A 25154-nucleotide genomic window follows, 5' to 3' on the forward strand; every position below is an offset into this window, starting at 1 on the left:
CCTTTTAATCATTAATGTTTATAATATATTTCAAGTTTCACTTAAAATCTAAAGAAAACAAAATGAAAATATGCTCTACAGGTTTGCCAGACTGGGTTTGCAATATTCAACCTTGAAATGTGATCACACATCTTCAGTTTCTTATCGGTTCGTGGCATCCGATAGTTAAGAGGAAATATGGCGGCCGAGGTATTAAATGAAGAAAAAAGCTACACAAGAAGATAAGATGAGGAAGAAGAGTAGATATGTTTTCATTAATTAAGATGACCAAATATGTAAAGCTTGGTGGATCTTAACATTAGTAGATTGATCATATCAAAGTGAAAAAAAAAAAAAAAACTATATATATTATTTTCTTAACTCAACAATACATGGATCAAGCTATGAATCCAGTCTTGTCAAAAACCCTCGAGGGAACAGCAAACCTAGCTGAAAAAGACCTGGAGAATTCATCAGGATCAGCTGGGATCAGGCCCTGATCGAAGTTCTGTGCATATGTATGAGGATCATAAGAAACATTATGCACCCCAGAAGTAGTCCTTGATGTACAAGCAAATACCTTCTTCTTTTCCCGCATCAACTTCCGCCATAGCAGCCTCCACCTCGGCACCTTTGATGTGGTCGTCAACACACTGATTGAAAGCATCCGGTCATAACGGTTGCTTCTCCATCTCAACTCCTGGATGCCTGAGCTGCACAACTTGCTAACTTCCATTGTGAAGGAGAAGCTAGAAATTGTGGGTTTTTATTTGAGATCTTGTTGAGGCGAGAGTGTAAAAGCTTATGGATATTCATGCTGTATGGTAGTTATATACGAAGCAACAACATGCTTCCAAAGTCAAAATCCTGTTATGAGCTAATAATAGAATTCTTTTATTTTATCTTATTTTTCAAAAAAGAAAACCAAAATTTCAGCTTAATTTGATTTACAATATTTGATCCTGAAATTATGCTGCATGACCAAAATTTCAGCTTAATTTGATTTACAATATTTGATCCTGAAATTATGCTGCATGTGATGGTGAGTAATTAATGTTTCCTTTGGTTCTATTATTATTATAATAATTCAGCTACATGCACTGGCTAATTTGATAATTGGGTTAGCATAATCGCTTGATTGAACCGTTTAGAATTGAATTTTCATGCTTTTACAACAACTCTTCAAAACATTATTATTCAGACTAATTAAGATGCTCTTCGAAAAGGAATAATAAATAGATGCAGCAAAATATATTCAAATGGGGATTGGGGAGTATTAGGCCATGGGTGCAGCCCAAAACAACAGTTCCCCATTAGGGGTAGCTGCCACAGATCCAAGACTCATATTCAAATGCAGAACCCTAGATTAATAATGGGATTATGTTTATTAAACTACTTTCATATTTCATTAATTATATCTTTTTCTTTTATCTTTCTAGATTCTTAATTTATATGGAATTTCATTCCCCTTAAAATTTTAATTGATACGTAATTTATCTCTTCCCTATCGTTTTAGATTTTTTTTTGAATAATTTAACTGGGCTTTTATTATTTAAAAAAACAAATACCCAAAATTTTCTTTGGGGCTCAGGACCGTATAGCTAAAAAACCAATAAACTATAATGGGCATACCTATTGTTTTAGATTTCTTTAATTTTTTATGATTATAAATATGGGAAAGAATAGAGTAAGTGTGAACGTATAACAAGGTTAGCCACTTCTACAGTTCATACTTACTAGTATCTTAGCAGTAAAAAATGTTTAAATCTCTTCCATGGTGTCAGAGGCATTGATTAGCCTCACATTCAATTTTTTCAAATTTTTTTCAGATTGACGATTGTAGTGGAGGATACCCACCAACCACAAATCAAATCCCAGCCACCGGAACCCAAACCACCTAGGGCACGTGGTCGATTTTTGTAATCTCCGCCTCTTTTTCTTCTTTTATCATCTTTCAACGCCGTCACAATACCGTCCATCGGGATCACTACCAAACCTTCAAACCATCCCTGTTTTACCATCCTGTTTCTGTTCCCATCCCTCACTTTCCTATTTTATTACTACTTTCTATCTAACAATCATAAAAGCAGCTGATGGGAAAATCCAAATCATTTTTTTATGCAGATTAACCAATTCGTCCAGCATAATGGAAACAGGATATACTATAATTACAATACCATGAAATAATATGCTGCACAAGTTTAAGAAACCTGTTTCGATTTCTATTTACAATGATGGCTGTGGAACACTGGTTAATCTTTCAGCTTTTTCTGCACCGCAAGCAATCCAATCCATTCCACTTCATTCCTCGTACCCATCGCTTCCAACTTCATTTCTATGCGAGGGTCAAATTGACAATAAGTTTATAAAACAGAGTACAATATCTATAAAACGAAACTCAACACGCATGCGTGAATTGTTAGCTCCGTCCGTACCTGAGGGTAGCAGTTTTGGCGGACGATAGTCTGAGTGGTTCTATGTACCACAATCTCGCATAAGACTTTCGCCTGTTCAATATTATTACACACATGAAGAGAATCTAAAGACTAAAATCATGAAACAGAGTAGTACAACATTAATATTTAATGCTTGTTAATCCAATAATCCCATTTCCTTGTGTTTCTCGAAACAGGGTGTTAATTTGATGAGCTTAAGCAATCATCAAGTTGAATAATCAATCTTCATCTTCAAGAATGAAAATTTTGAAGATGAAGATCAACATGCTTAGAAGATTGCAATAATATATCATCATTTTGTTCAGTCAAATGGTAAGTTGGTATAAAACAGCTTTAATGGTTAGTTACCTTTCTTTCTCCTTTTTTTTTTTTTTTTTTTGCTTTCCAGGAAATCAAAATTATTGTGTCAATCAACATTTCACCCCAAACATGAAAAGACAAAACCTATAGCTTAATATACCTAAATATTTCGAGAAGAAGGCACCATTATAGTTCTTTGTAAAGAAGCCATCTAAAACTTAAAGTACCAAGCCTTCAACTTCAATCTTGTCAATATTGAAACCTATAATAAACTGAAAGGTTTAATTCTAGATTGAGTCCTTCTACTATATTTAAACTTTGAATTTAATCCCCTCTAATTTGGCATAATTTTGATCTTCTACTTTTACAATGTTATCAGTAGGCCACACTGTTAGCTTTTCCATTAGAGTACTAACAAATTAACTGTAAACTATATTAACAGTGTTAATAAACTTTAATACAAACCGTTAATTGTTTTGTAAATTTAAAACTACTATGGGGATTAAATCTAAAATTTCAGTATAGTAGGAGTACTAAAATTAAAATTTGACCTAAACTAACATATATTGCTAGGGACGAAAGATAGGTTCCAAGAAAAGCAAATATAATAATTAAAAATTAGAAGTTTATTTTTACCTTTAAAGGGAACTTAAAGAAGGACAGACCGAGGTAGCCGGCGACTTCCGTAACAGTGTCAAACGGGACAGTTCCCTTGGCCAAGTCCTCCAGCAAATACACAACGTCCGACAACACCTCAACCCCATTAAGCTGGAGCACCGCCTCCACATAAGACGACCCCAACGCCTTCACGTGACCTTGCTCCGACGTCACGTGTCCTAGCATCTTCCCTCTGAACCCGACGGCAACGTCCAAACTGGTGAAGTCCATGGAGTAGACGTCCGAATTCCTCACTTTCAACGTAATCAATAAAGACATATCCAACGCTATGATGGGTACGGTGTGGATTTTCATGCGGTTCACATGCATCCGTACGATCTTAACGTCGGGGTCGGAGGGCCAGAAAATGTACACCAAGGTAGCTAACAAGAAGAAGGAAGCCGTGCCGGTGTATAGCATCCGGCAACCGCACCAGCGGAGCCATCCCTCGGGGGAGTAGTAGGGCAAAACGACGTAGTTTTCATCAGGAGGTTGGGGTGGTAAAGCAGTGTAGCAGTGGGATGGCGACGGCGGTTCTTGTGTGGGTGATTGTTGTTCGAGTTTTGAGAGAGCCATTGACTTGTGTCGGGTGTGAGAGAAATGTTACTTTGGACCAGATGGGAGTGAGGGCTGTGTTAGGAAGATCATGTAGGTTTTTAGAGGAAAGTGGGTTTTTTGTTTGCTTCCCCTTTAATCATGATGGTTGCTTTAGACGGGAAATTTTTTTTTTTTTTTGTTTCTCGCATTCAAATAAATAAATAATATATTTATGTAAAAGACATAATTAGGTATGCAATCATGGATGATTTTCCTAGCGCTGATTATTTAAGTAAAGTAGTGTTTCTTTTAATTATAAATTTTTAACATAATTTTTTGGGTAAATTTCACCAATAGTCACTCAACTTTAGGGTAGCTAACAAAACAGTTACTTAAGTTTTATTTCAATCACTCAATTTTGGAAAAATAACAAAACAGTCACTAACGTTATAAAAAAGTAACAAAATAGTCACCGATTAATAGTTTCCATTAGTGTCTTAACTGCTGATGTGGCAAGTTAACTAACTGATGTGGCCAGTTAACTTGCCACATTGGATGTTTACAGTAAAATTGAAAAAAAACCCTTAATAACAGAGAAGAAGAAGAAGAAAAAGAAGAAGAGAAAGTGCTCTTATGGAAACCCAATAGGATTCCATCCAAGAACCGATTCTGATATCGTCCAATGGCAAAACTTAGCTCGTAACCGCCGCCATAAAACCCTCTTTTGCTTCACCAGAGCTCCCCACGCCGCCATCAAGAACGATTTTAGAGGCTACTCCTCAACCATTTCAACAACATGTAGTATCGTCTCCCTATTTGAATCACGGAGGATAGCCAATTCTAGATTGTGCTGAATTAAGTAGAGAGCTACGTCTAAGTAGAAAGGAGAATTTGATCAGTTATTTTATAAATGGACCATAAAGTATGGACTTAGGGCCAGTTTGGCAATGCTTTTGAAAAGTGCTGTGGAAAAGTACTTTTGAGAAGTACTTTTGATAAGTGCTTTTGAGAAGTACTTTTGATAAGTGCTTTGGAAAAATTTAAGTGTTTGATATTCCTGTCAAAAAGTGCTTTTGAGAAGTAAAATGTCCATTTTAGACATGATATTATAAAGTAACAAATATGTATTTAAATAATGTTCAAATTAGTTAATATTATGATATTTTAGCAAAAATATAAAAAAATATAAAAAAATAATTTATTATAACTTATTGTTAATATTTTAATATATAATATTAATTTTAAATATTTCTAAGTAGTTAATATTATTTATTTATTAAATTTAATTAGAATATATAAACTATATTTAAATATTTAAATATAATAATTAAATATTTGTAATTAGATATTGACACAATTGTATTATTTTAAAAAATATTTTTTTATTTTTAATTAATGCTTTTAACACATTTATAAAACTCATATTAAATAACCAAGAAAGAGAACACAAAATAATAGCATCAAACACATTTTAAGTCAAAAAATAAGGTTAAAAAGGTAAAATAACAGTCAAAAGTGCTTTTTGGCTGAAAAGGCTAAAATTTACTGCTTTTTCATCTCTAAAAAAACTCATCCAAAAGTTAAAAAAATTGCCCCAATGATACGTGTTCTTCATTGCTTTTAAGAGAAAAATACTTTTTTTAAAAAAAGTTCATCCCAAAAGCAAATGGAGAACACACCCTTAATAGCCCTAACCATTATTAAACATCTAATAGACTTCACTTCATAGTTCATACCAAATAAATCAGTGGTGATGGTTGCTATAAGCAACCCAATATAATCCTCCTGATTAAGATACTCAGCAACGATCACATTGTAAAGATACCAAACCATGTCTCGATAGCCTTTTTGTGCAGCAATGCAGGGTGGTGTCACCCCCTAGTTACCCCTTAACCCTGGAAAAAGTTTGTTCTTTTTCACCATCACCTCTGCAATCCTAGTAATACCCGAATCAGCGGCAACGAAAAGCGCAGTGTTACTGGATTTGTCCCTTTGTTCCAAGTCTGATACGCTCATCAACTTGACTACCTCCTCTACAAATCCGATGTGTCTGGCCCTTACAGCAATGTCAAGAGTTGTTTCCAATCGGTTGGTTATCCTGACATTTGCAGCACCTGGATGAATATTTAGGAACTCTTTAGCTTTTCCTTAACCACCTTTCATTGCGGCTTGATGTAAAGGTGCATACAAGGTAAGCCGTGTAGAAGTCCTATTACTCCCTGCCACCCATTATATTGATTGAATGTCAAAATATTGAGTTGTTCTTAGATAAAAGTCTGTCAAAAAACCAGAGGCGCTAGCTTCACCTGCTAGTTCGTCTTCAACTGTATGATCGCCTGTTTGATCCCAGTCTTTTTTTGGCATCAAACAACTTACCTTCAATACCAATGATATTTACCCAATGACCCAAATCTTACTCTATTTTCATCCACTGTGACTTAGTCAAAAATGGTACCTCCTCCATTAAAACAATACCTTCAATATATTACACAGATGTAAAGTTTTTGTTGGGGAAGATAATGTATCAAGAGTTGCAGAGTAGGTAAGAAAATTTCATCAGACATATGTTTTTTTCTTTGAAAAAAATGGTGGATTGGGTTTCAGGGGCTTTGTGCCGATGACATAATTTGTCTGTAGTTTCAGTGGAAACAATGAGAGACCATAAGCCTAGTAATTGATTTTGGAATCACTAGAGGCACCTCCATTTTTTCTCCTCCTCCTTCCCCTCTTATTATTTTTCTTCTTTTCTTCTTTTTCTTTTTTTAAACCCTAAAATGGTGCTGATAGGGCTGTTAAAGTGAGAGTAACCGGCCAGTTGGACGGTTTTTTGATACCAAGGATACCGTCATTTGCCATGTCACTTTGTCATTATGTCTGTGACAGAAAACGGTAAAAAAGACTGTTTTGTAACTTTTCGAAAGTTGAGTGACTGAAATGAAACTTAAGTGACTGTTAATCCCAAACTTGAGTGAGTGTTGGTGGAATTTACTCTAATTTTTTTTTATTTCCCATCCCATTGTATTGCCTTCATACGATTTTCTAATAAAAATTGAGATTCGGTGTAATGAATATAAAAATCTGATTTTAATGATAGTTTATCACTCCATTTATCTTTCTCAAAGCTTTGGTAGGACTTTGTTTTCTTGATGCAGCTTTTTTCGAATGCGTATCTTCATGTACAAGAAGAGAACAAATAGAAGACAGACTACTCTGGGTGACTCAAACAAGCCACACAATTAGATAATAATTACAATTTTTTTTTTACAAAAATTGCAATGTCTGGCTCTTTTGTTGGGTTGTTTTTTCTGCTTTAAATTTGTTGGGAATTTTAAACCATTTGTCAGGTACGAATATATTTATATTTCTCTAACTCCTCGTATGTACCCTCCTTTTTTTTAAACATCCAAAAAAAAAAAAAACTTAGTACTTTTGTTCTTGTATTAGTTAGTTATTTGATTGTTACGCGGAAGCTGTGATTGTAATTTTCTAACAAAAATTCCTTGCAATAAAAATGTGAGAACAAAAAATTGGTACATTTGAAATATGATTTAATTTAATTAATTCATACAATTATTTTAAAAAAATGGAATTTTAAATTTTTAATACTTAAGGGTCTTATAATACGGATAAGGCCTCTTTTCAAGGACGTTTAATCTTTACAAGTATCAAGCAAAATCTTGAGAAGCAAAGAGAAACAATCAGCAATGGTCCCCTTCCTTATATGGCAAACACATCCCATGTTATCTGTCGCAGTCCAAACTACTAACTAATTAGTTCATTGTATCCTCAAAGGAAAAAATCAATTTCATTTTCGCAGCGTTCTGGAAAAACGTAGCATGGGAATGCCTTAAACTTCAGACAGGAATGAAGAAAGCCGAGGCCGGCCTAAAAGAATCTGGGGTTTTGTTTAGTTGATTAACACTAGCATCTTAGACTGACCATGTATATCATAAGCCCCTTCCTCTTCTTCAATGATTCCACCATAAATTGTCCAATATCAATTTTTTATATCCTCTTAATGGTGAAGATTGAAATTCATCTTCCAAAAGTTATAATCATTTACAGAGAAGCAGTCAAAATCCGTATGTAAATAAACACGTAGTAATATCATCTATATATGTATCCGAATCTATTTTTACAAGCTTTTTTTTCTTTTTCTTTTACATGAATGAACGAGCAATTCATAAAGAAATGTAGAGCTATATATGGTAATGAATGAATGAAACAACAAACTAATTTCCTATAGATGCCTTTCAAATCTGAAGATTACTAGGTAGAATATAAATGCAGGTAATATCTATACTCTCATAATACTGAGTAAATATTCTTTTATTGCTGCCTTAGAGCTGCAAGACGAGTTGCCAAATCATCATAATCTGGTAGCTTAGGATGCACATGCCCAGCAAACCCATCTGAGGCAGCTCGGGTGTGTCTTCCTGCTCTCTCAGAAGAACTTGTTGTTTCTTTGGAAAAAGATGCAACTCTGCCTGGAAGTGAAATAGGGTTGGATTTAGTGCTTCGTAAGCCTGGAGCTTTACTTGTGCCTTCGGATTCTTGTTTTCTAGGAGGAGGTGCTAGAATTGCTGTCTTCCATCTGCTCACCCATTCGAAAGGCGACTTCTTCTTACTATAATGCACCAAAAGCTCATCCATCCTCTTTTCTTCTTCATCCCTCTTATCTCTGCCTTCCATTTGTGTGGATGTCCGACTCATATTTGCAGCTACATTGTTTCCAAAACCACTTAAACCTTTGGAACCCGGTGGTGGTCTCAAAGGTCTCCTCCAAACAGATCTTGGTTCTGGCTTACTTTCACCAACAGGTTCATTCCATTTATTGTTATTCTCATTCTCGGTATTATCATTCGGTGCCATGGGGTCCTCTGTGATGCTTTTTTCTTTACCCAGGGCGGGCCTAACATAGGGAGGAGGAATAAACCTGTAATAAAAGGGCTTCCTGTTTTCTATACCATCCTCAGAAACACTTTCATCCGAAGCAGAACTACCCTTTGGGATATCTTGATCAGTAACTTCATCTTCACTGCTGCTATTCTGCTTGAATTTATCATCAGTATCCTCCATTATCCCACGAGAAGTAAGGTCTGCTTCATTTCCCTTTTGCCTCCTGTACCTATGCAAGTTGCTCAATCCATTCTCATCTTCATTGTTGCTTTTCTCAAATGTGTCGTTCTTGCTTCTATACAAATTGTATCTATCATCATCAGCATTGTTCTGCAAGAAAAGTCACAAAGTGTATCAGCCTTAGAAAAGATCTTCAGAGACACAAGTATTTACTGTAATGAGACAATTTGCCTAGCTATATGCAATGTCCCTAAAACCTCCTAACTATTCTACCTTCTAACAAAGGCCCAATGCATTCCCCAGTGCATCAAAGCATTTTAAAGCCAAGCGGTACGAGAAAGCAAATAGATCTACAGTAACTAAAACGTAATAACTATAGATTTCTTAACATCAAAAAGCATTCAAAATTGTTCTGTACTCATGTTCCAACAAGATACTGGTTTTACAAGGTTCTAGGGAGGAAGTTTACTTGCTCTAATGGAGGTGGTTTAAACAGCTTCTGTTCCAAAGCCTTGGAGTCCCATTCAAAAGAGAACTCTTGTGCTATGTCATGCATCAGTTGAAGCTTCGTATCCTTTGTGGGAGGCTCTGCCTTTAGCTTCTGCACAAACTGCATGTATGCAATTATCCAGATCAGTACGTAAAGAGACACTATTCCTAAGCATAGGAGAAGAGAACATCTTATAGGATTTCAAGTCACCCATTTATTACCTCTTGGTTTAAGTAAGAATCTAGGGAATTTCCATATTTCTCAGTAAATATAGTTCTGAGTTCACGTAGTTCTGGCAAATCAGCGAATCTGGCTGCTGCGTATATTAGAGAAGGGACAGCTTCTCTGCATTCCTCTCGACACTCACTGTATTGAAGAGAAAATTTGGGTCAAATTCAAGTATTTCCCCATATCCTTAAGCTTAAGAGATGGAAAAGGGGGGTAAATGTTCGATTTAAGCACTTGATGAGGTATCCGTTCTGTAAATACGAATAGAGTAGCACATATTCAAGCGTCACAAAATACCTCTGCTTTTGCATGACTGAGAGATTCTTTGAGATGCACTCACAAAACTGCTCTATGAAATCGTAACAAGCTGTTCTCTTTTGCTCCATCAGAAGACCTGAAGCCTGCATGTACAGGCCACAAACATTATTAAATTTTGATATAGTCAATATGCGTGCATAAATTATTAAACTAACTTGGTTGCACATTGAGCCAAGTAATTAAATCTCATATTAAATTGCACGCAAACAAAGGTGTAAGACGGTCTGCATATGTATCACTAAGTCTGGTTCATGTTGGGAATTTAAGGTGCTTAGACCATCCAATGATCCTTGAGAGCAAACATCAGCAACATAGACGCTTATTGCACATGAACCCTGATGAATGCCAGCAGTAATACAAAAAACCTAGCAGTAGCTCAGGTCATGAAATCAAGATGCTGCCTTGTCATCGAAGTATCATGCTGATAAACAAAAACATCCCGAACAGCTGCTGATGCTCAATCGACACGCCAACAATCATATATTACAGTTCATTAATCAAAACTCACAACTAGACACTAATATATTCTGCCAAATGAAGTAGGGTGACAATTGAAGACAATATAACATAGCACACGAAGCATAACATCTGGTCCCGTAACATACTCCAATATTTCAACTTTTATTCTTTTGGTGTAAAATTCTGTGGAAATGTTCCCTTAAGCCTAAATGTTTCCAATATTCACGGATAATGAAGCAAGGAACAAGGCACTCAAAGTTAATTAAGTCGAAAACTTGTTAGGCTGCCATGAATCCAAGGATAAGCAGACAACGGAAGTATTACAGCAAATAGATGCTTAAAGAACCACCCCCCCCAAAAAAAAAAACTAATATTAAAAATTCATCACAAAGTACCAACAAAAATTAAACAAGCAAACAAATTTTCTGGGGTTCTTGAAAATCAGAGCTATAAGATTCATCGAATTAAAAAGTAAAGACAATAAAAAAAATTAGCATTAAATAGTTTATTTTTTCAGAGTGAAGAAGAAGTGCATTAAGGAAACAATGTCTAATTAGCAATATAGGCGACAAACATCATGTATGGTAATTATGAAACTCAAGTTTTAGGCTCTGCTACAAAAAAGTTAATGCGTAAATCATTGAGCAAAAAAAGAGGAAAAGGACGAATTACAGTGGAAGTAATTACCCTGCCGTAAGCATTTTCATCAAGACCGTTCTTGAGAAGGTCAGCAACATCATTCTTCAGATACTTTTCCACCGCATTTCTCTTCTTCTTTATAGTCTCCAGTCGCAACTTAATCATCTTTATAGCCGATTTGCTAACCGAACAAAACATGAAAAATCCAATCAAACGATAAATACAATGGAATTTTAAAAAACAAAACAAAGCATCAAAATTTCATGCAAAAAAAAAAAGAAAAAAAAAGGTCTTTGTATGTCTAACCATTTTGTATAGAACTTCGGCTTCAACAACAAGTCAAACATCTTGAGACTCAAACTTGAAAAGCAGACGGCTCTTTTTTTCTTTTTTGAAAATGAAAATGGCTTTTTGAAAGAAGAGAAAGATTTGAGGCCGAGTTTATGATAAAATAGAACTGGAAGTTTGCTCTTCAAGTTTCACCAGGAAGGTAGGAATCTGTATGTAAAAAACCCAGAGAAGCAAAGAAAAGAAGTTTCTCTTTTTTAATGCAAAAGGCAAAGATTTTATATAAAAGTTTCCGAGAAAGTTACTCGGTTAATGAAAAACAAAGAGCCGGAAGATAATGAGGAGACAGGTGAAGCTAAAATGGGTCTGTTTATAGCAAAGCAAAAGTAGCTAAAACGAAAGGAATTTGAGAGGTTTTTCAACTTTTCAAGCAGAAAATGAAGAAGGTTATGTTTAAAGAATGTTTAAAGCTATTGAATTTTGAAAATTTTGTAATCAATAATTAAAAATAACTGATAAAGAATCATAAGCATAAAATTGAAAAAAAAAATTGAAATCAACAACTAAGAATACCTTAAGTGAAAACTGAAAATTAAAAATTTATAATCAAACTTTGGTGTTTTATTAAACATTTAAAAATGAAAAAAAATGGACTACTTAAAAACTAAAAGAATTAAAAAAAAATTGGTTGCAAAAGAATTAAATTAAATTAAATGAAAAAACTAAAAATGATTAAAACATTATAAAAGAAGAATTCATGTTAGTTTATTTTATTAAAAATTTAATTATTTTTAAGTAATTAAATTAAGTTAAAATAATATATCATACATATTTGGATATATATCAATATTTTTATGTTTTTTTATTGATGCCTGAAAATTATATATTTTTAAAATATGATTATTCCCTTAATTTTTTTGCTATTTTAAATATTAGTAATTTGTTTTTATATTATGGTTCCGATAATTAAATTTTACTCCATGATAATAAATTGAAATAAAATGATTAATTAAAACCAATTTAGCGTAGTGCAGATCTTTTGTTACACAAAAATAGGTATAATAGCCAACATCTTAGAGCATGGTGGAAACTCTTATATCAAAAGTAGTTTCAAGTATGGTCAACTTGCGTTAATGTGATATATTGTATCCGATGTACTTATCATTCAAAATATTGATTCGATCACTTGTATTTGTATTCTATTTATAAAAAAATTATATATTATAATTATTTTTAAAGTATCATATAATTTATATTAATAATTTATTTATATAGAATTTATTATATCTATGTATTGTTTTTGTTATCATATTTTTATTTTTATTATATGTAAAATTGTTAAAAAAAATTATTGTACTAAAAACTGTTATGGCTAGTTGACTGGAGATTACGAAGATCAATGAATTGAGGTAATGTTTGTTTTATTCATTTGTTGAAAAAGTTCGGAGAGATTTAATTTTAAAAACTTAAAAACCATTTAAATTTAATATTTATTTTCATTAATTATCTATAAGTTGTAATGGGATTATTTAAAGTTTAAACATTAAGTTGTTAAACATTCAATTAGAGTCATAAATTATGCATAAATAACATATGTGGATCTCAAGCAAATTTATTTTTTAAGCTTGGGATCTATGATTGTAATTTTTATTATATTTAAGAGATGAAAAACTTACAATATAATCAGGGGCGTAGCTAGGGGGCTGGCATAGGCCCTGGCCCCCCCTAAAATGAAAATTTTTATTTTAGTCTCTTGAAATTTTTTAAAAATTTTAAATTAGTAAAAATAAAATTGCACTTTGACCCCCCTAAAATTATAAAAATTTAATTTAATTCTTTATAAATTATAAAAATATAAACAATAAAAAATTAAAATTTTATCCGACCCTCTTAAAAAAAATTTTTAGCTTTGCCCCTGAATATAATATATCTACATTACTAGCTTTTTTATATATATATATATCACCTTAACACTGCTTAGCATTATCATGTAAGATTTTCCTCACGATTTAAAGAATAAAAATGGATGAATCACACTAACAACTAAAATAATAACCTACTCACCCCCAAATTCTTTTAGAATGAATAATTGTCAATAACTTTGCTTTTACAGTCGCGTGTCGATATTCTATTGGATATAGCCAAATAAAACAAGTCCAACTCCAAAGCTTAACTCGGTAGAAAAACGGGGTTTCCATGTCTTTGGATTTTGGAGCACAGCTGTTACCTGGATGGAAATATATGCCAATGTCCTTACTTGCTTGCCAAGTATTAAAATATTCTCCTTTTTTTTTTCATTTCATTAAAAAAATTGTTATATGTGCCAATTGGTCGATTGAAAACTAAAAGCCAAAACAAAATGCTTCAACTTTTCGGAAAGATTTTTACCACTTAAGTATTAAAAAAATATTAATATAGAAATATGCTTAATTTTATTTAATACGAATTATTGATAATTAATAATTGTATAAAATATAATTTTAAATACAATTTTAATATAAAAAAATATGTTGCATTGTTAGGCAAGTTCAATGATCCACTTTGAGTTTTTGAAAAGTAGTTTCACTTTAATACTTTGAGTTGATTCATTTCCCCCAATATCAAAAAGTGTGCCCCATAATCTTCTTTAGTAAGTAAGCAGTTTTAGTTAACTTAGTAGCCAATTTCTTTGGGGGGAAATATCTGTGAACATATTATTTATGATTACAAAACATCAACTTCCATTATTTATTTTCTTATAGGAAACTAAATTTTTAAATATATTTTTCTTATGAAAAATTAACATTATTATGATTATGAAAGAGAAGATGGTGACATACATTGTCAACATTAATTTCACAAAAAGGAACGCAAGTTTTCCATATGGGTTACCTTTTAAAAAAACAAAAGCAATACAATTCTATGATATATAAATGATATTATCTCTTTTTTTCTATTTTATAATTTATATTATATTAATATTTTTAAATGCATGTTAAATAAAATGTATTTTTTTTATGGATATAAGAGGATTTTGAATTAAGTTAGATTCAAATCTTAAAATTTTTATTGAGAACCTGATGAATCTTCATATAAAAAAAATTATGCATCAAAATTTCATGAATAACTGGACAAATTAAAAATTAGACACGTTGTAATGATTTTATATATTATTTTTATATGTAATAACAAAGGATTTTTTTTTCTGTTCACAAAATCAAAAATTGATATCTTTGTTAAAGAACGTCGAACCCATTTGAACATCACTAACCTGATTTTCGTTCGTGATAAGTGGTTGAGAGAGACAATTTGCTATTTACTGATCCTGACTCAAAATTTGATTAGGTATTGCTTTTGGACCCCACTAATCACATGATATATAGCCTCTGTACCTATACTTTTATACTTTATTCTCCACCACCTTTAATTTATTCTTTTAAAAATGTCATCTAAAAAAATGGTTTTATAATGTATAGACATAAATAAATGCTTCGACTCCTCAAATTAATTAGCATCCAAAAATTTTAAAAATACTGTTTTAATTTAGATAAAATAAGGTAAATGGTTAAAAAATTTAAATTTAGAGTTAATTAAGTAAACGCTGATTACCTTACAAACTGAATCAAATTAATTAACTAGTGTTACATAAATGCTTTTTTATTTGGACGTGAGATTTAAAATAAACATACGTGAAATATAATTATGGGTATATTTAATGTATTGATAGCGCATAAAATCTGTGCACCATCCAGTAATTATAAATTATCATCTTATTAAAGAACAAAATAAAAAATGTTAAAATGACTTTTTAATAAATAATAAAAAATTAAGTTGTCAATCAATGATTGATAATATTATAATCATTGGACATTTATATACATAAATAGCGCAGACCCATTGTTTTGTTGTCTTGAAGTTGGGTGAAGGTAAATGGGCAATGGCGTCCTGAGGTATATAATCTGAAAATGGTGTATCACTTTAGAAATAATTAGTTAATGCATGAAAATGAAATGAATGGTTTATAGCCATGTATCGATATAGAGATAGCTGGCAATAATAAGTTGGGTATGGAAGCAGGGAGAAAAGCATGATCTATGGTGAAATGGTTGTGTTTGCTTTAGTGGACTAAAAAAAAATCGTCATAAAAACTGTAGGGGATGGCGTCAAAATGAAGTTTTCCTTTGGGCCTAATTAGCTAGCAGCTCACATGCTACGTTGCCACCAAATCGGGTGAAAAATATTGCGCCACCCCATCCAAGTATCCAACTCACATGAACATTGCAAATACGTATCACCAAGTCTTCGACTTGCCACACTGGGCCTTAAACAAATATTATTCCCAGTTCCGGATAGCCGTGTTTCTTTTAATAACAAAAAAAAATCTTAAATTAATTCAGCAGGTGTAGTTTCATATAAATTGATATTATATTATATTAAACAATAATTATAAAATATAATAATTTAATTTGAACCGAAATAAAGTTTTAGTTCTTTAGTACTCTAAAGTTTAAAGCCTAATTATTTAGTTTTTAATTGTTTTAGTTAAATATTTTATATAAAACAGTAAAAAACAAAAATACCATTATATTATATTAATTATTTTATTAAAATTAAATTTTTAAATAATTTTATTAAGTGAATAATCACAAGTTAATTCGTGACATCAATTCCTTAACATGAACTAAATTAATTATATTATATATAATAAACATTAAAATTAAATTAGTATAATAACAATAATATAAGGAAAACTTGTTCCGGCAAAACAGGAAAGCATTCCATGTGATTTATCATAGATGACTTGCGCCGCAAAACCAACATCTTTTGTAGATACTAAACGCGGTTCTTACACTACCAAATACGGTGGCTACCAAATTGCACTCGCCGCTATACCCATGCATTTTATACTAGTGTGTTGTGTAATATATGGTTTTGGTATTATTGATCATATATAAAATGACTTATCATAGAAAAACTATTAAAATCTACTTTAAAAAATAAAATAGGTGAAATTAAAAAAAATTATATCAATCATATTATTATTTTTTGATATAACCAATACACATTAATATAATTCTAAAAACATAAGATGGTGCAATATAAATATCGTTTTGTTTTACAGTAAAATCGGTGCAATATTGATCGATATGGTCTTCACTAAGATATATATATTATGATGGTGGTGACTGCTATAAATTTGACGAGAAAGAAAGAAAATGATGAATGGATGAACTTTTTTTTTTTTAAATTTCTGAAGAATGGATGGATGAACAATTAAATCCGTCGGCCTGCATATATTGGAGATGATTTTGGCTTTACAATTCTAGCAAGGCAATTTTATCTACCCATGAATTAAATATGATATTTACATTCTGACGTAAAGAAAACTGCCAGTGAGTTCATTAAATGGTTCTATTTTGTTGATTATGAGTCGAGCCTATTTTATTGTGCCCGATTGGAGGCACCGCATTCCCCACACCTACATCATCAAAGTGTCAGTTCGTAACCAAATTAAGCCCTGAGAAGCCTTGCGTATGGTCCCGTAGCTTTCAGATTAGTTGGGCCTATAACCCATTTATTATTAGTTAGTGTTTAAAAAGGATGTTTTGATCCATGTGGGGTGAGCGGTGGCTCAACTGTACGAGTTTCAGAGGGTTTCGGCCTACACCAGAAAACGTTTTTTTATTTTAATTTGTGTTAGGTGCTGAATACAAGTTGTTTTCAATTTTTCTAAAATTGGCAAGAGTCAAATTTTTATAATTATTTAAAAAATAAAAAATAATAACATAATTTAAAACTTATTATAAGATATTTAAAAAGTTTTTACTAGATTTTATCTTTATTTGATTATTTTAAAATATTTTATCTTTGTTTAAGTATATCTGAAATGAATTAATCCTTATTTGATTATTTTAAAATATTTTAAAGAGTCTGGCTCAAATTTGAAGTGTTAGTCTTTTTATTTGAGAAATAGACTATTTAAATACAAACTGAAAATTTAGGTGTTGCACATTATAATAAATTGCTTAAAATATTTTATAAATTAGAAGGAGACACGAGTATGGTTTCTTGGTTCCACCTTAACTTGGTCATTACAGCACCAGTATGTTGTTGGATGATGCGGGCAACCGTATTATTTCTAGCACAAATGAACTCACTCATCGTCCAAGGAGAGTGAAAGTTTTGTACGCAAAAGACTGGGAAGATTGTCGGAAAACTAGCAATATAGTCGTGAATTGACTACTGGGGAATATCCTAAATTTGTTATCATGTATGATTCATTGTCTTCTCATCTTGATTTTGTATGTAAATCTTATTGGAGCATTGACTTTGATTTGGTATTTTGTCGGTACTTGAAGTTATCAGTTTCTCATATTATATATTCTATCAGACCGCATGTAATTTTCAAAAAATAATTTATGCATTTTATTATAATTTTTTATATTATAAAATAACTTATGTTATATAAAATTTTCATATGTAATTTTGTATAGTATTTGATATTAACCGGTGACATCCCAAATTAAATAATTCTCTGGCATCCGACATGTGGAGGGTCATTTTCTTTGCCCCCCACCATGCGCAGTTCACTTCCGATCGATCTCCACCAGCTGTTTCATTCATTAGTCTTTACGAAACAAGGAACCATAAAAAAATGAAAAATAAAAATCTGGTAATGGAATTTCATTAATTAGCATAGTCATGTTTCCTACAATACTAGTTCCCAGTTCTAAGTCTACTCGTTAACCTAGGACTTGTCTCCAAATGCATAACATGCAGTTTAGAGTATGCTACATCAAACTCTGGGATCCATCAATGGATGCTATCCCTCTCTTCCCACCAAAATGATCCAATCTCAGCAGGTCTGGGAAAGAAAATACAAAACAAAAATGAGACGTTTAAAGACTCTTACTATTACTTCAAAAGAACAGAATAGACTGTTAGTGTTACTATTACTCGTCCCACTGGTCCTAGATATAAAACAGGTAAACCATGTATTATCAGAAATGAAAGGCAATATTGATAAGAAAAATAAGTTATTGGTAATTTACTACCAAAAACATCTCAAGAGGTTGATGAGAAAATGAAACAAGTAGTTTTCTGGGTCCAGCAAGTCCCGTCGAACCAGTCTTTCTAAGTTGAGGTTTCGCGGTAGAAGATCGCTGTAATAAAGCAACGTTGTGAACGAGGCCGTTGGTTCACTCACTAGCGTTGTTACTAGCATTGCTGCCGACCGTACCATCAATGTCATCACAGACTGCAACAAAAATATATATCACTAAGATTATCCGCTGGGAAGCTTGATTCAATGGCAGATGATAATATATATATATACACATTTGTTAGAGCAGTTTTAAGAAAACTCTCACTCAAATTCGGTACAAAAATTGAAAACGAAACAAATAAAAACAAAGAAAAGAAGAGTGCATTACGCCATTACCATGATTTTACAGTGTCAAAAAAGCGGTGGAAATTTTGTCCAACGATTGTGGTAAAGTGAAGAAGAGATTGAAGGTTGAATTGAAAATAGACAATGGGTAAGTGTAGTGGATCGAAGAGAAATGAGAAATGTGGGTGGTTGATAAACAACTGATGAAATCGTAGCTGCCAATCTTCAGCTGATGTTCTTACCTACCCTTCTCTCAGGGTCAAATCCGCTGCCAAACTGTTAAAATGGCTTATAGTAATGCTACGACTGAGGAGCCAATCCAAGCTCCTGGATTAATAGTAGAAAGCCCAAATGACAGGGGCCTCGATGTTTTATGCGTATGTTCTGTTGCCAGTGAACTTTTTCGATTTCGTAAACATAAAAAAATTGATTTAAATTCACCTTCTCGTCGGCTTGCTTGTATTTACTTCCTGATTCAGGGGGTTTATCAGACCCCTTTAAACAAGGGGCAAACACATGGTTTTAATTCTCGGAGAATGTTGATTTTTTTTTTGATAGATTTATCTTGATTTCGTGTTTCTCGGTCCAATAAGTAGTGGGAGTGTTACCGACTAATGAGTTGATAAACATTCAAGTATGGATGAAGTTTAATCTTTTCATTAAATAAATCATCTTAATCAAATAAATTATCATCGACTTAACTTAATTCCATTGCATATCTATTTAGTTTTATTCAATTATGATAAAAGAATTTTAAAAAAATGAGACAAATTGTGTGTTTAAAAAAAGTGATTACTACTAAGGATTATCAATACTTATTTTCAACGTTAATTCCATTATAAAAATAAATTAATCGGAAAGAAGAAAGTTACAGTTAAAAAAATTTAATTATTGAAGAAGTTTTAAAATCTAACTAGACTTTCAAACCGGATGAGATTCCATCAAATGGGTCATAAAATAAAAATTCCTTGTTAAGCTGACAAAACTGCATGACTGAGTGGAGCCCATGGTTTTTGCAGTGAAAGCTTTAAAGAGTTCATAAATCTTTAATTTCAAATCAGTTTTTACCGATAAGACAGTTTCTTCCATCTCGAGGTTATAAGAATTGTCGCTTGTCAAATGGCACTTAGAATTTAAAAAGGAACTGCTACATGTAACTGTATACGGATTGGTTAACATTTTTTAAATTTAATTTATAACTTAAAATATAATTTGCTACATATTTCTTTTTTAAAATGTATTTGTGTCATTTTTTTATCGTATATGGTATTTATATTTAATAAAAGTTATATATCTAGACATAATTATATTAACTTTTTAATATTTAATTCGAGTTATAAGGTTTGATGAAAGTTAATTGTTAATATTATATTTTGATTTTTTTTATGAATTTTTAAAAAAAATTAGTGTTAAATTTGAACTTATTTAATTTTGTGTTTAATTTGTCAAATACAACCTTACGAATGTGATTTAATTTCAATTTTAGCGTTGATTTGATGAAAGTTCATTGCTAATACTATTAGCTAATTATAAATTTTCATTAAATCAATTCCAAAACCTGTATTAAACACTAAAAAATTAATATTATTATCTTCAATATAACATTTGTCAGATATATGTATCACATTAGACCAAAAAATAATACAAAAACTTGTTTTTTTAGATAAAACCCATATCTTTTAAAATAAAATTCTAGATTTTTCTATAAAACATAAAATAAATGCTAAAAGAGAAAAATAAATAAAATGAATAACTAAAATAAAATTTTTAACTAAAACAAGTTACTAAAACGAGTACACAATCATATTGTTGTTAGCTAAATTAATGGTGAGTGATTAGTTTGGATAAAAAATGTTTAGGTCCTAAAGTAAAAATTATTGTCAAATTAAAAGACTAATTTGAAAAATCTTCAAGCCCTCAAATTGAAATAATTGTTAAGTTCAGGCCCTAAATACTAGATTGACCCTTATACATTTGTTTCTTTGCTATTTCCTATGGAAGGAATGATATTTCATTTTCCTCACAGTTTCCGATCCACGCGATACTCAAAAGTGCAAAGGAACCTTCGTTTACTTGTTACAGTGTTGATTTCTGAAATTTCATCAGAACGAAAATGTTGAATCCTAAAGACGCGTACCCAACGCTGTCAAAGAAATGAATACCGTAGTGACCTCAAGATTGAAACTTAAAACAGAACTGTAACTGGAACAGAATATCTAAGCCTAGATAGTCACTACAAGGTAATCGATTTAATCCCCAAGCTTAACCGATTAATGGGTAATAAACGAAGACAACTGATTTTCCTTATTAGCTCCTTCACTTGCATTATATGTGTTAGCTCATCAGGTGTAGAGACAGACACATTAGCAGCAGGTCAAGAGCTGAAGGATGCAGAGTCGGGGTATCTGATCTCTGCTGGCGGGACATTCAGGTTAGGTTTCTTTAGTCCCGGCTCCTCCAACAATCGCTACTTAGGGATGTGGTACAACCAGCCTCAGCCTGCAGATAGAAAGGCGGTGTGGGTTGCCAATAGAGACAACCCGTTATTTGATAAATCCGGAATCCTAACCATAGATGAAGTTGGCAGTTTGAAAGTGTCGCATGGTGGAGGCAGTCCCTTTGTATTATCTTCTCCTGCTCGAACAGCTGGTAACGTAAGCGCTACGCTACTCGATTCTGGTAATTTTATACTCAGGGAGCTGAGTTCAGATGGTTCTACCAAGCGGATATTGTGGCAGAGCTTTGATTATCCCACAGACACGCTTCTTCCCGGCATGAAACTCGGAATTAACTTGAAAACTGGGCACAACTGGTCACTAAGTTCATGGATTAGCGATGCCGTTCCTGCCACTGGGTCTTTTACCCTTGGTGTAGACCGCAGCGGTGCAAGCCAATGGATAATCTCGTGGAAAGGGAAGCCCTATTGGACTAGCGGGCTTTGGCGGAACCGCGACAAACATTTCGATTTAGCCCCAGAATTGTCAAATGAATCTGACCACCACTTCAGCTACACTGAAAATGAGGAAGAGAGGTACTTCTCCTTTTCCACGAATAAAAACCACTCCATGTCAGGATATTCCATTACATCTTCAGGTGAAATCCTGGAGAGGTCAAAGGCAGCACCTTTTTGGAGCTGCGGTTTATACAGATCCAATAACCTTGCTACCGGTTGCATCCAGCCAACAGCGCACAAGTGCAGTACGCATTTTGTCCAACAGTATAAGCATAGCAAAGCTTCCTTTAAAGGCAAATTCAAGTTTGGAGAATATTCCAATCTGAGCCTTTATGATTGCAATGCCAATTGCTCTAGCGATTGTTCTTGTGTCGCATTTGCTTATGATGACCGAACCGCCAGTTGCGACGTCTGGAGCAGAGGACTGAGTACCAAAAGACACCCCATTTTTTATAAAGAAACGACACAGCTCTACTTCATGCTTGCGGACAATTCGAGTGGTAAGTTCATGCTCAGATAATTATAAATTTTCTCCCATTCAACGATCAATATAATCTTTGCTTACACATGCAGGGTCCTTTCACAATTTAGGATTCAAATGATCATCTTTGTTCAAATTTTAAAATTTTCTATTTTTTTTTCTTTTGCAATATTTATCACAACACCATAATATTTATGGCAACCATAACTGCGGTGGATATCATACAATCGAAAATATTTTCCTGACTAGTAAACAAATGTTATTTCAAGTAGAACATCGAATTTTCATCTCCTGGTCTTGAGAACTGCTGGAAGTTAGAATTTTAGAAAGAAACCAAGCATTTAAGTACTTTAAAATGGTTGTAGATTATGGAACATGAGGATTTTACTTTCTTGTTAATGTAGAATTGGACAACTCAATATTCTTGGTGGTTTCACTGGTTCTAGCCTTGGGCTTTCCCTTAACAATGTTTCTTCTCATAGTAAAAGAACTTATAAGATCGAAAGGTAAAGTTTTCAAGGCTAATTTCAATTACTCATCCATTATTTCTCAGTATTGATCTTATTAAAGCAATATGCACACAGTGGATGAAACAGAAGTAGAGATGTTATTAAATGAGCTAGGAGCCAATGGCAGAAATAAAGAGGGCAAGACAAACCGGGCGTTGCAATTTTTCAGCCTTGAAACAATTGCACATGCCACGAACAACTTTGCAGCCACAAATAAACTTGGAGAAGGTGGATTTGGACCCGTTTATAAGGTATGTTCAACAAATTCCTTGAGCTTGTTAGATGCTGAGAATTACTAGTTAGTTATAGAACTGTCACTTTTGGACACAACCCAATCACACAATAGGACACACAAAAATACAAACACGACATAAGTACTTGAACATATCAAAATTCAGATAGCTACTAACATGAAAAGTAAATAACACCGATACCATACAAATACATGAATGACCAATGTAATTAGCTATTAACTTGATTCTTCTGGTTAAGGGGAAGTTACACAGTGGTCAACAAATAGCAGTAAAAAGGCTTTCAAGCAGCTCTGGGCAAGGACTGAAAGAGTTAAAAAATGAAGCCCTTTTGATTGCTAAACTGCAGCATACAAATCTTGTTAGGCTTGAAGGTTGCTGCCTTGAGAAAGAAGAAAAGATGCTAATCTATGAGTACATGCCCAATAAAAGCTTGGATTTCTTCCTCTTTGGTTAGAATAATAAACACTCAAAAACTTCTTTTTTTTTTTTAATCATCATCCAGTGAGTTTTGCTTCTTTTCTTTGTTGAATGCATTCATCTATTTTAATTACTATATAATCTGCAAATTAACAATCTATCTTAATTAGATGCTGAAAGAAAGAACGTTTTGGATTGGAAAAAACGATATAACATCATTGAGGGTGTTGGTCAAGGGCTTCTTTACCTTCATAAATATTCAAGATTGAAAGTTATCCACAGAGACCTCAAGGCTAGCAACATTTTACTTGATGATGACATGAATCCCAAAATATCAGATTTTGGCTTGGCTAAAATTTTTGGTCGTCACGACTCTGAAGCAAACACTGAGAGGATAGTTGGAACGTAGTAAGTACATACATACTAATCATAGCAAACATGCCAAAGGCCGGTCAAATTAATGAGGATAAGTCAGTTTTCAACCTTTAAGGATTATACTTCATATCCCTATCTAAATATGTGTTGGACGCAAATATTTAAAGATAAATGAAGGATCTAAGCTTCAAACCCTTTTCTTATTTATTTATTTATTTATATTTTTAATGCAGTGGATATATGTCTCCAGAGTATGCAATGGATGGCATTTACTCTACGAGATCAGATATGTTCAGTTTCGGGGTTTTATTGCTGGAGATAATAACTGGCAGGAAGAATAATAGTTTCCATAGTCTCAGTGGACCTCTCAGCCTTGTAGCATATGTAAGTGCAGCAAAATCATACGAATTTTTTTCCCCTTTTTTTCATGAGATTAAGTGTTTAGACTGAAATATTAAATAAGCTCATTAATTATCTTTAAAATTTTAGAAATAACCTTGATCATTTTTAGCTCATAACAAGCAAGTTAACCGCATTTGCTGATATAAGAGAAGTCATGTCATGTAAGCACTGTAAGGTATTTATAAGAAATCTGGGATTATTTCAGGCATGGGAGGCGTGGAATGAGGGCAGAGCTTTGGAGCTAATTGATCCGTCATTAGGCGAGTCGTATCCAAAGGATGAAGTGATGAGATGCATACATGTAAGTCTCCTATGCGGACAAGACAACCCAGTTGATAGACCAACCATTCTAGATGCCTTATCCATGATGTACAGTGAAGGCAATCAACTACCTAGGGCCAAACCGCCAGCATATTACTTTTCCAGGAGCAGGGATGAGCCAGAGATAGTGGAATGCGAGTTGCAGATTTTTTCACCAAATAATCTCTCAATTACAGAGATGGAAGCCCGATAAGAAGATCAACTTTATATTTATCATCCCGCAAACCAGTTTAGAGACTAAATAAAAAGATTGCAAGTACGGAAATTTCTTTTTCCTAATATTTATTGTTTGCTACGAATAGATGACCTTCCCTAATATTGAAGTAGAGGTGATCTTGGCCGGGCTGTGTAAAATTTCGTGCCTATAAAATAGTAAAATTTTGTATCAGCCCAACCCATTTGTATTAAATTTTAAATTTTTATATAAAAATAAATTTAAAAAATATAATGCACTAAATACACTAAAAATATTAAAATAAATATTTGCTAACAAATTAAAAATAAATTTAAAAAAGTCTTTATACTTGAATAATATTAAAATAGGTACAACTTAACAAGCAAATATTTTAAAATAGTAGTAAAAAATAATAAAATAATAGTTATATAATATTTAAACAATAATACTAAAAATAATAATAATATA

At 32.6% G+C, this 25154-nt stretch overlaps 3 protein-coding genes and 1 long non-coding RNA gene across 8 annotated transcripts; 1 reads left to right on the forward strand and 3 right to left on the reverse strand.

Moving 5' to 3' along the window:
* Positions 1-1673: 1673 nt before the first annotated feature.
* On the reverse strand, positions 1674-4085 carry LOC107941074 (uncharacterized). The gene is made up of 3 exons (XM_016874590.2): positions 3372-4085; positions 2415-2486; positions 1674-2314 (listed from the first exon to the last, which is right to left on the reverse strand). Exons 1-3 carry the CDS (start codon positions 3966-3968, stop codon positions 2309-2311), a joined length of 675 nt encoding a protein of 224 aa, XP_016730079.2. The 5' UTR covers positions 3969-4085; the 3' UTR covers positions 1674-2308.
* Positions 4086-8016: 3931 nt separating this feature from the next.
* Positions 8017-11874, reverse strand: LOC107941090 (uncharacterized). The gene is made up of 6 exons (XM_016874613.2): positions 11449-11874; positions 11191-11323; positions 10024-10127; positions 9720-9864; positions 9478-9618; positions 8017-9158 (listed from the first exon to the last, which is right to left on the reverse strand). Exons 1-6 carry the CDS (start codon positions 11487-11489, stop codon positions 8259-8261), a joined length of 1464 nt encoding a protein of 487 aa, XP_016730102.1. The 5' UTR covers positions 11490-11874; the 3' UTR covers positions 8017-8258.
* A 6511-nt stretch (positions 11875-18385) lies between these two features.
* LOC107941073 (uncharacterized) lies at positions 18386-19342 on the reverse strand. The gene is made up of 2 exons (XR_001695545.2): positions 18851-19342; positions 18386-18667 (listed from the first exon to the last, which is right to left on the reverse strand). It is a non-coding gene; the product is annotated as an uncharacterized lncRNA (long non-coding RNA).
* A 1475-nt stretch (positions 19343-20817) lies between these two features.
* On the forward strand, positions 20818-24956 carry LOC107941069 (G-type lectin S-receptor-like serine/threonine-protein kinase CES101). Of its 5 annotated transcripts, none has more exons than XM_016874588.2 (8): positions 20845-21039; positions 21138-22252; positions 22638-22739; positions 22818-22993; positions 23235-23445; positions 23584-23821; positions 24022-24172; positions 24396-24956. In XM_016874588.2, exons 2-8 carry the CDS (start codon positions 21277-21279, stop codon positions 24702-24704), a joined length of 2163 nt encoding a protein of 720 aa, XP_016730077.1. In that variant the 5' UTR covers positions 20845-21039; positions 21138-21276; the 3' UTR covers positions 24705-24956. The 5 variants fall into 5 exon arrangements, 4 of the variants coding, with proteins under 4 accessions (XP_016730074.1, XP_016730076.1, XP_016730077.1 ...); XM_041113454.1 differs by having other exon boundaries at positions 21146-22252; XM_016874585.2 differs by having other exon boundaries at positions 20818-22252.
* Positions 24957-25154: the final 198 nt, after the last annotated feature.

The sequence above is a fragment of the Gossypium hirsutum genome, chromosome A05 (genome assembly GCF_007990345.1).
Source record: "Gossypium hirsutum isolate 1008001.06 chromosome A05, Gossypium_hirsutum_v2.1, whole genome shotgun sequence".
NCBI classification, from domain to species: domain Eukaryota; kingdom Viridiplantae; phylum Streptophyta; class Magnoliopsida; order Malvales; family Malvaceae; genus Gossypium; species Gossypium hirsutum.

Bases quoted from the DNA above. Each gene is read 5' to 3' on its own strand.
- LOC107941074 (XM_016874590.2), bottom strand. From the start codon at position 3,968: ATGGCTCTCTCAAAACTCGAACAACAATCACCCACACAAGAACCGCCG. The intron at 2,487-3,371 runs GTAAAAATAAAC...AATATTGAACAG, and splicing joins TCTTTAAGTTCCCTTTAAAG to GCGAAAGTCTTATGCGAGAT.
- LOC107941090 (XM_016874613.2), bottom strand. From the start codon at position 11,489: ATGTTTGACTTGTTGTTGAAGCCGAAGTTCTATACAAAATG. The intron at 11,324-11,448 runs GTTAGACATACA...TTGTTCGGTTAG, and splicing joins CCGAAGTTCTATACAAAATG to CAAATCGGCTATAAAGATGA. The intron at 10,128-11,190 runs GTAATTACTTCC...CTGTACATGCAG, and splicing joins ATGAAAATGCTTACGGCAGG to GCTTCAGGTCTTCTGATGGA.
- LOC107941069 (XM_016874585.2), top strand. From the start codon at position 21,073: ATGGGTAATAAACGAAGACAACTGATTTTCCTTATTAGCTCCTTCACT. The intron at 22,253-22,637 runs GTAAGTTCATGC...TTGTTAATGTAG, and splicing joins GCTTGCGGACAATTCGAGTG to AATTGGACAACTCAATATTC. The intron at 23,822-24,021 runs GTAAGTACATAC...TTTTTAATGCAG, and splicing joins GAGAGGATAGTTGGAACGTA to TGGATATATGTCTCCAGAGT.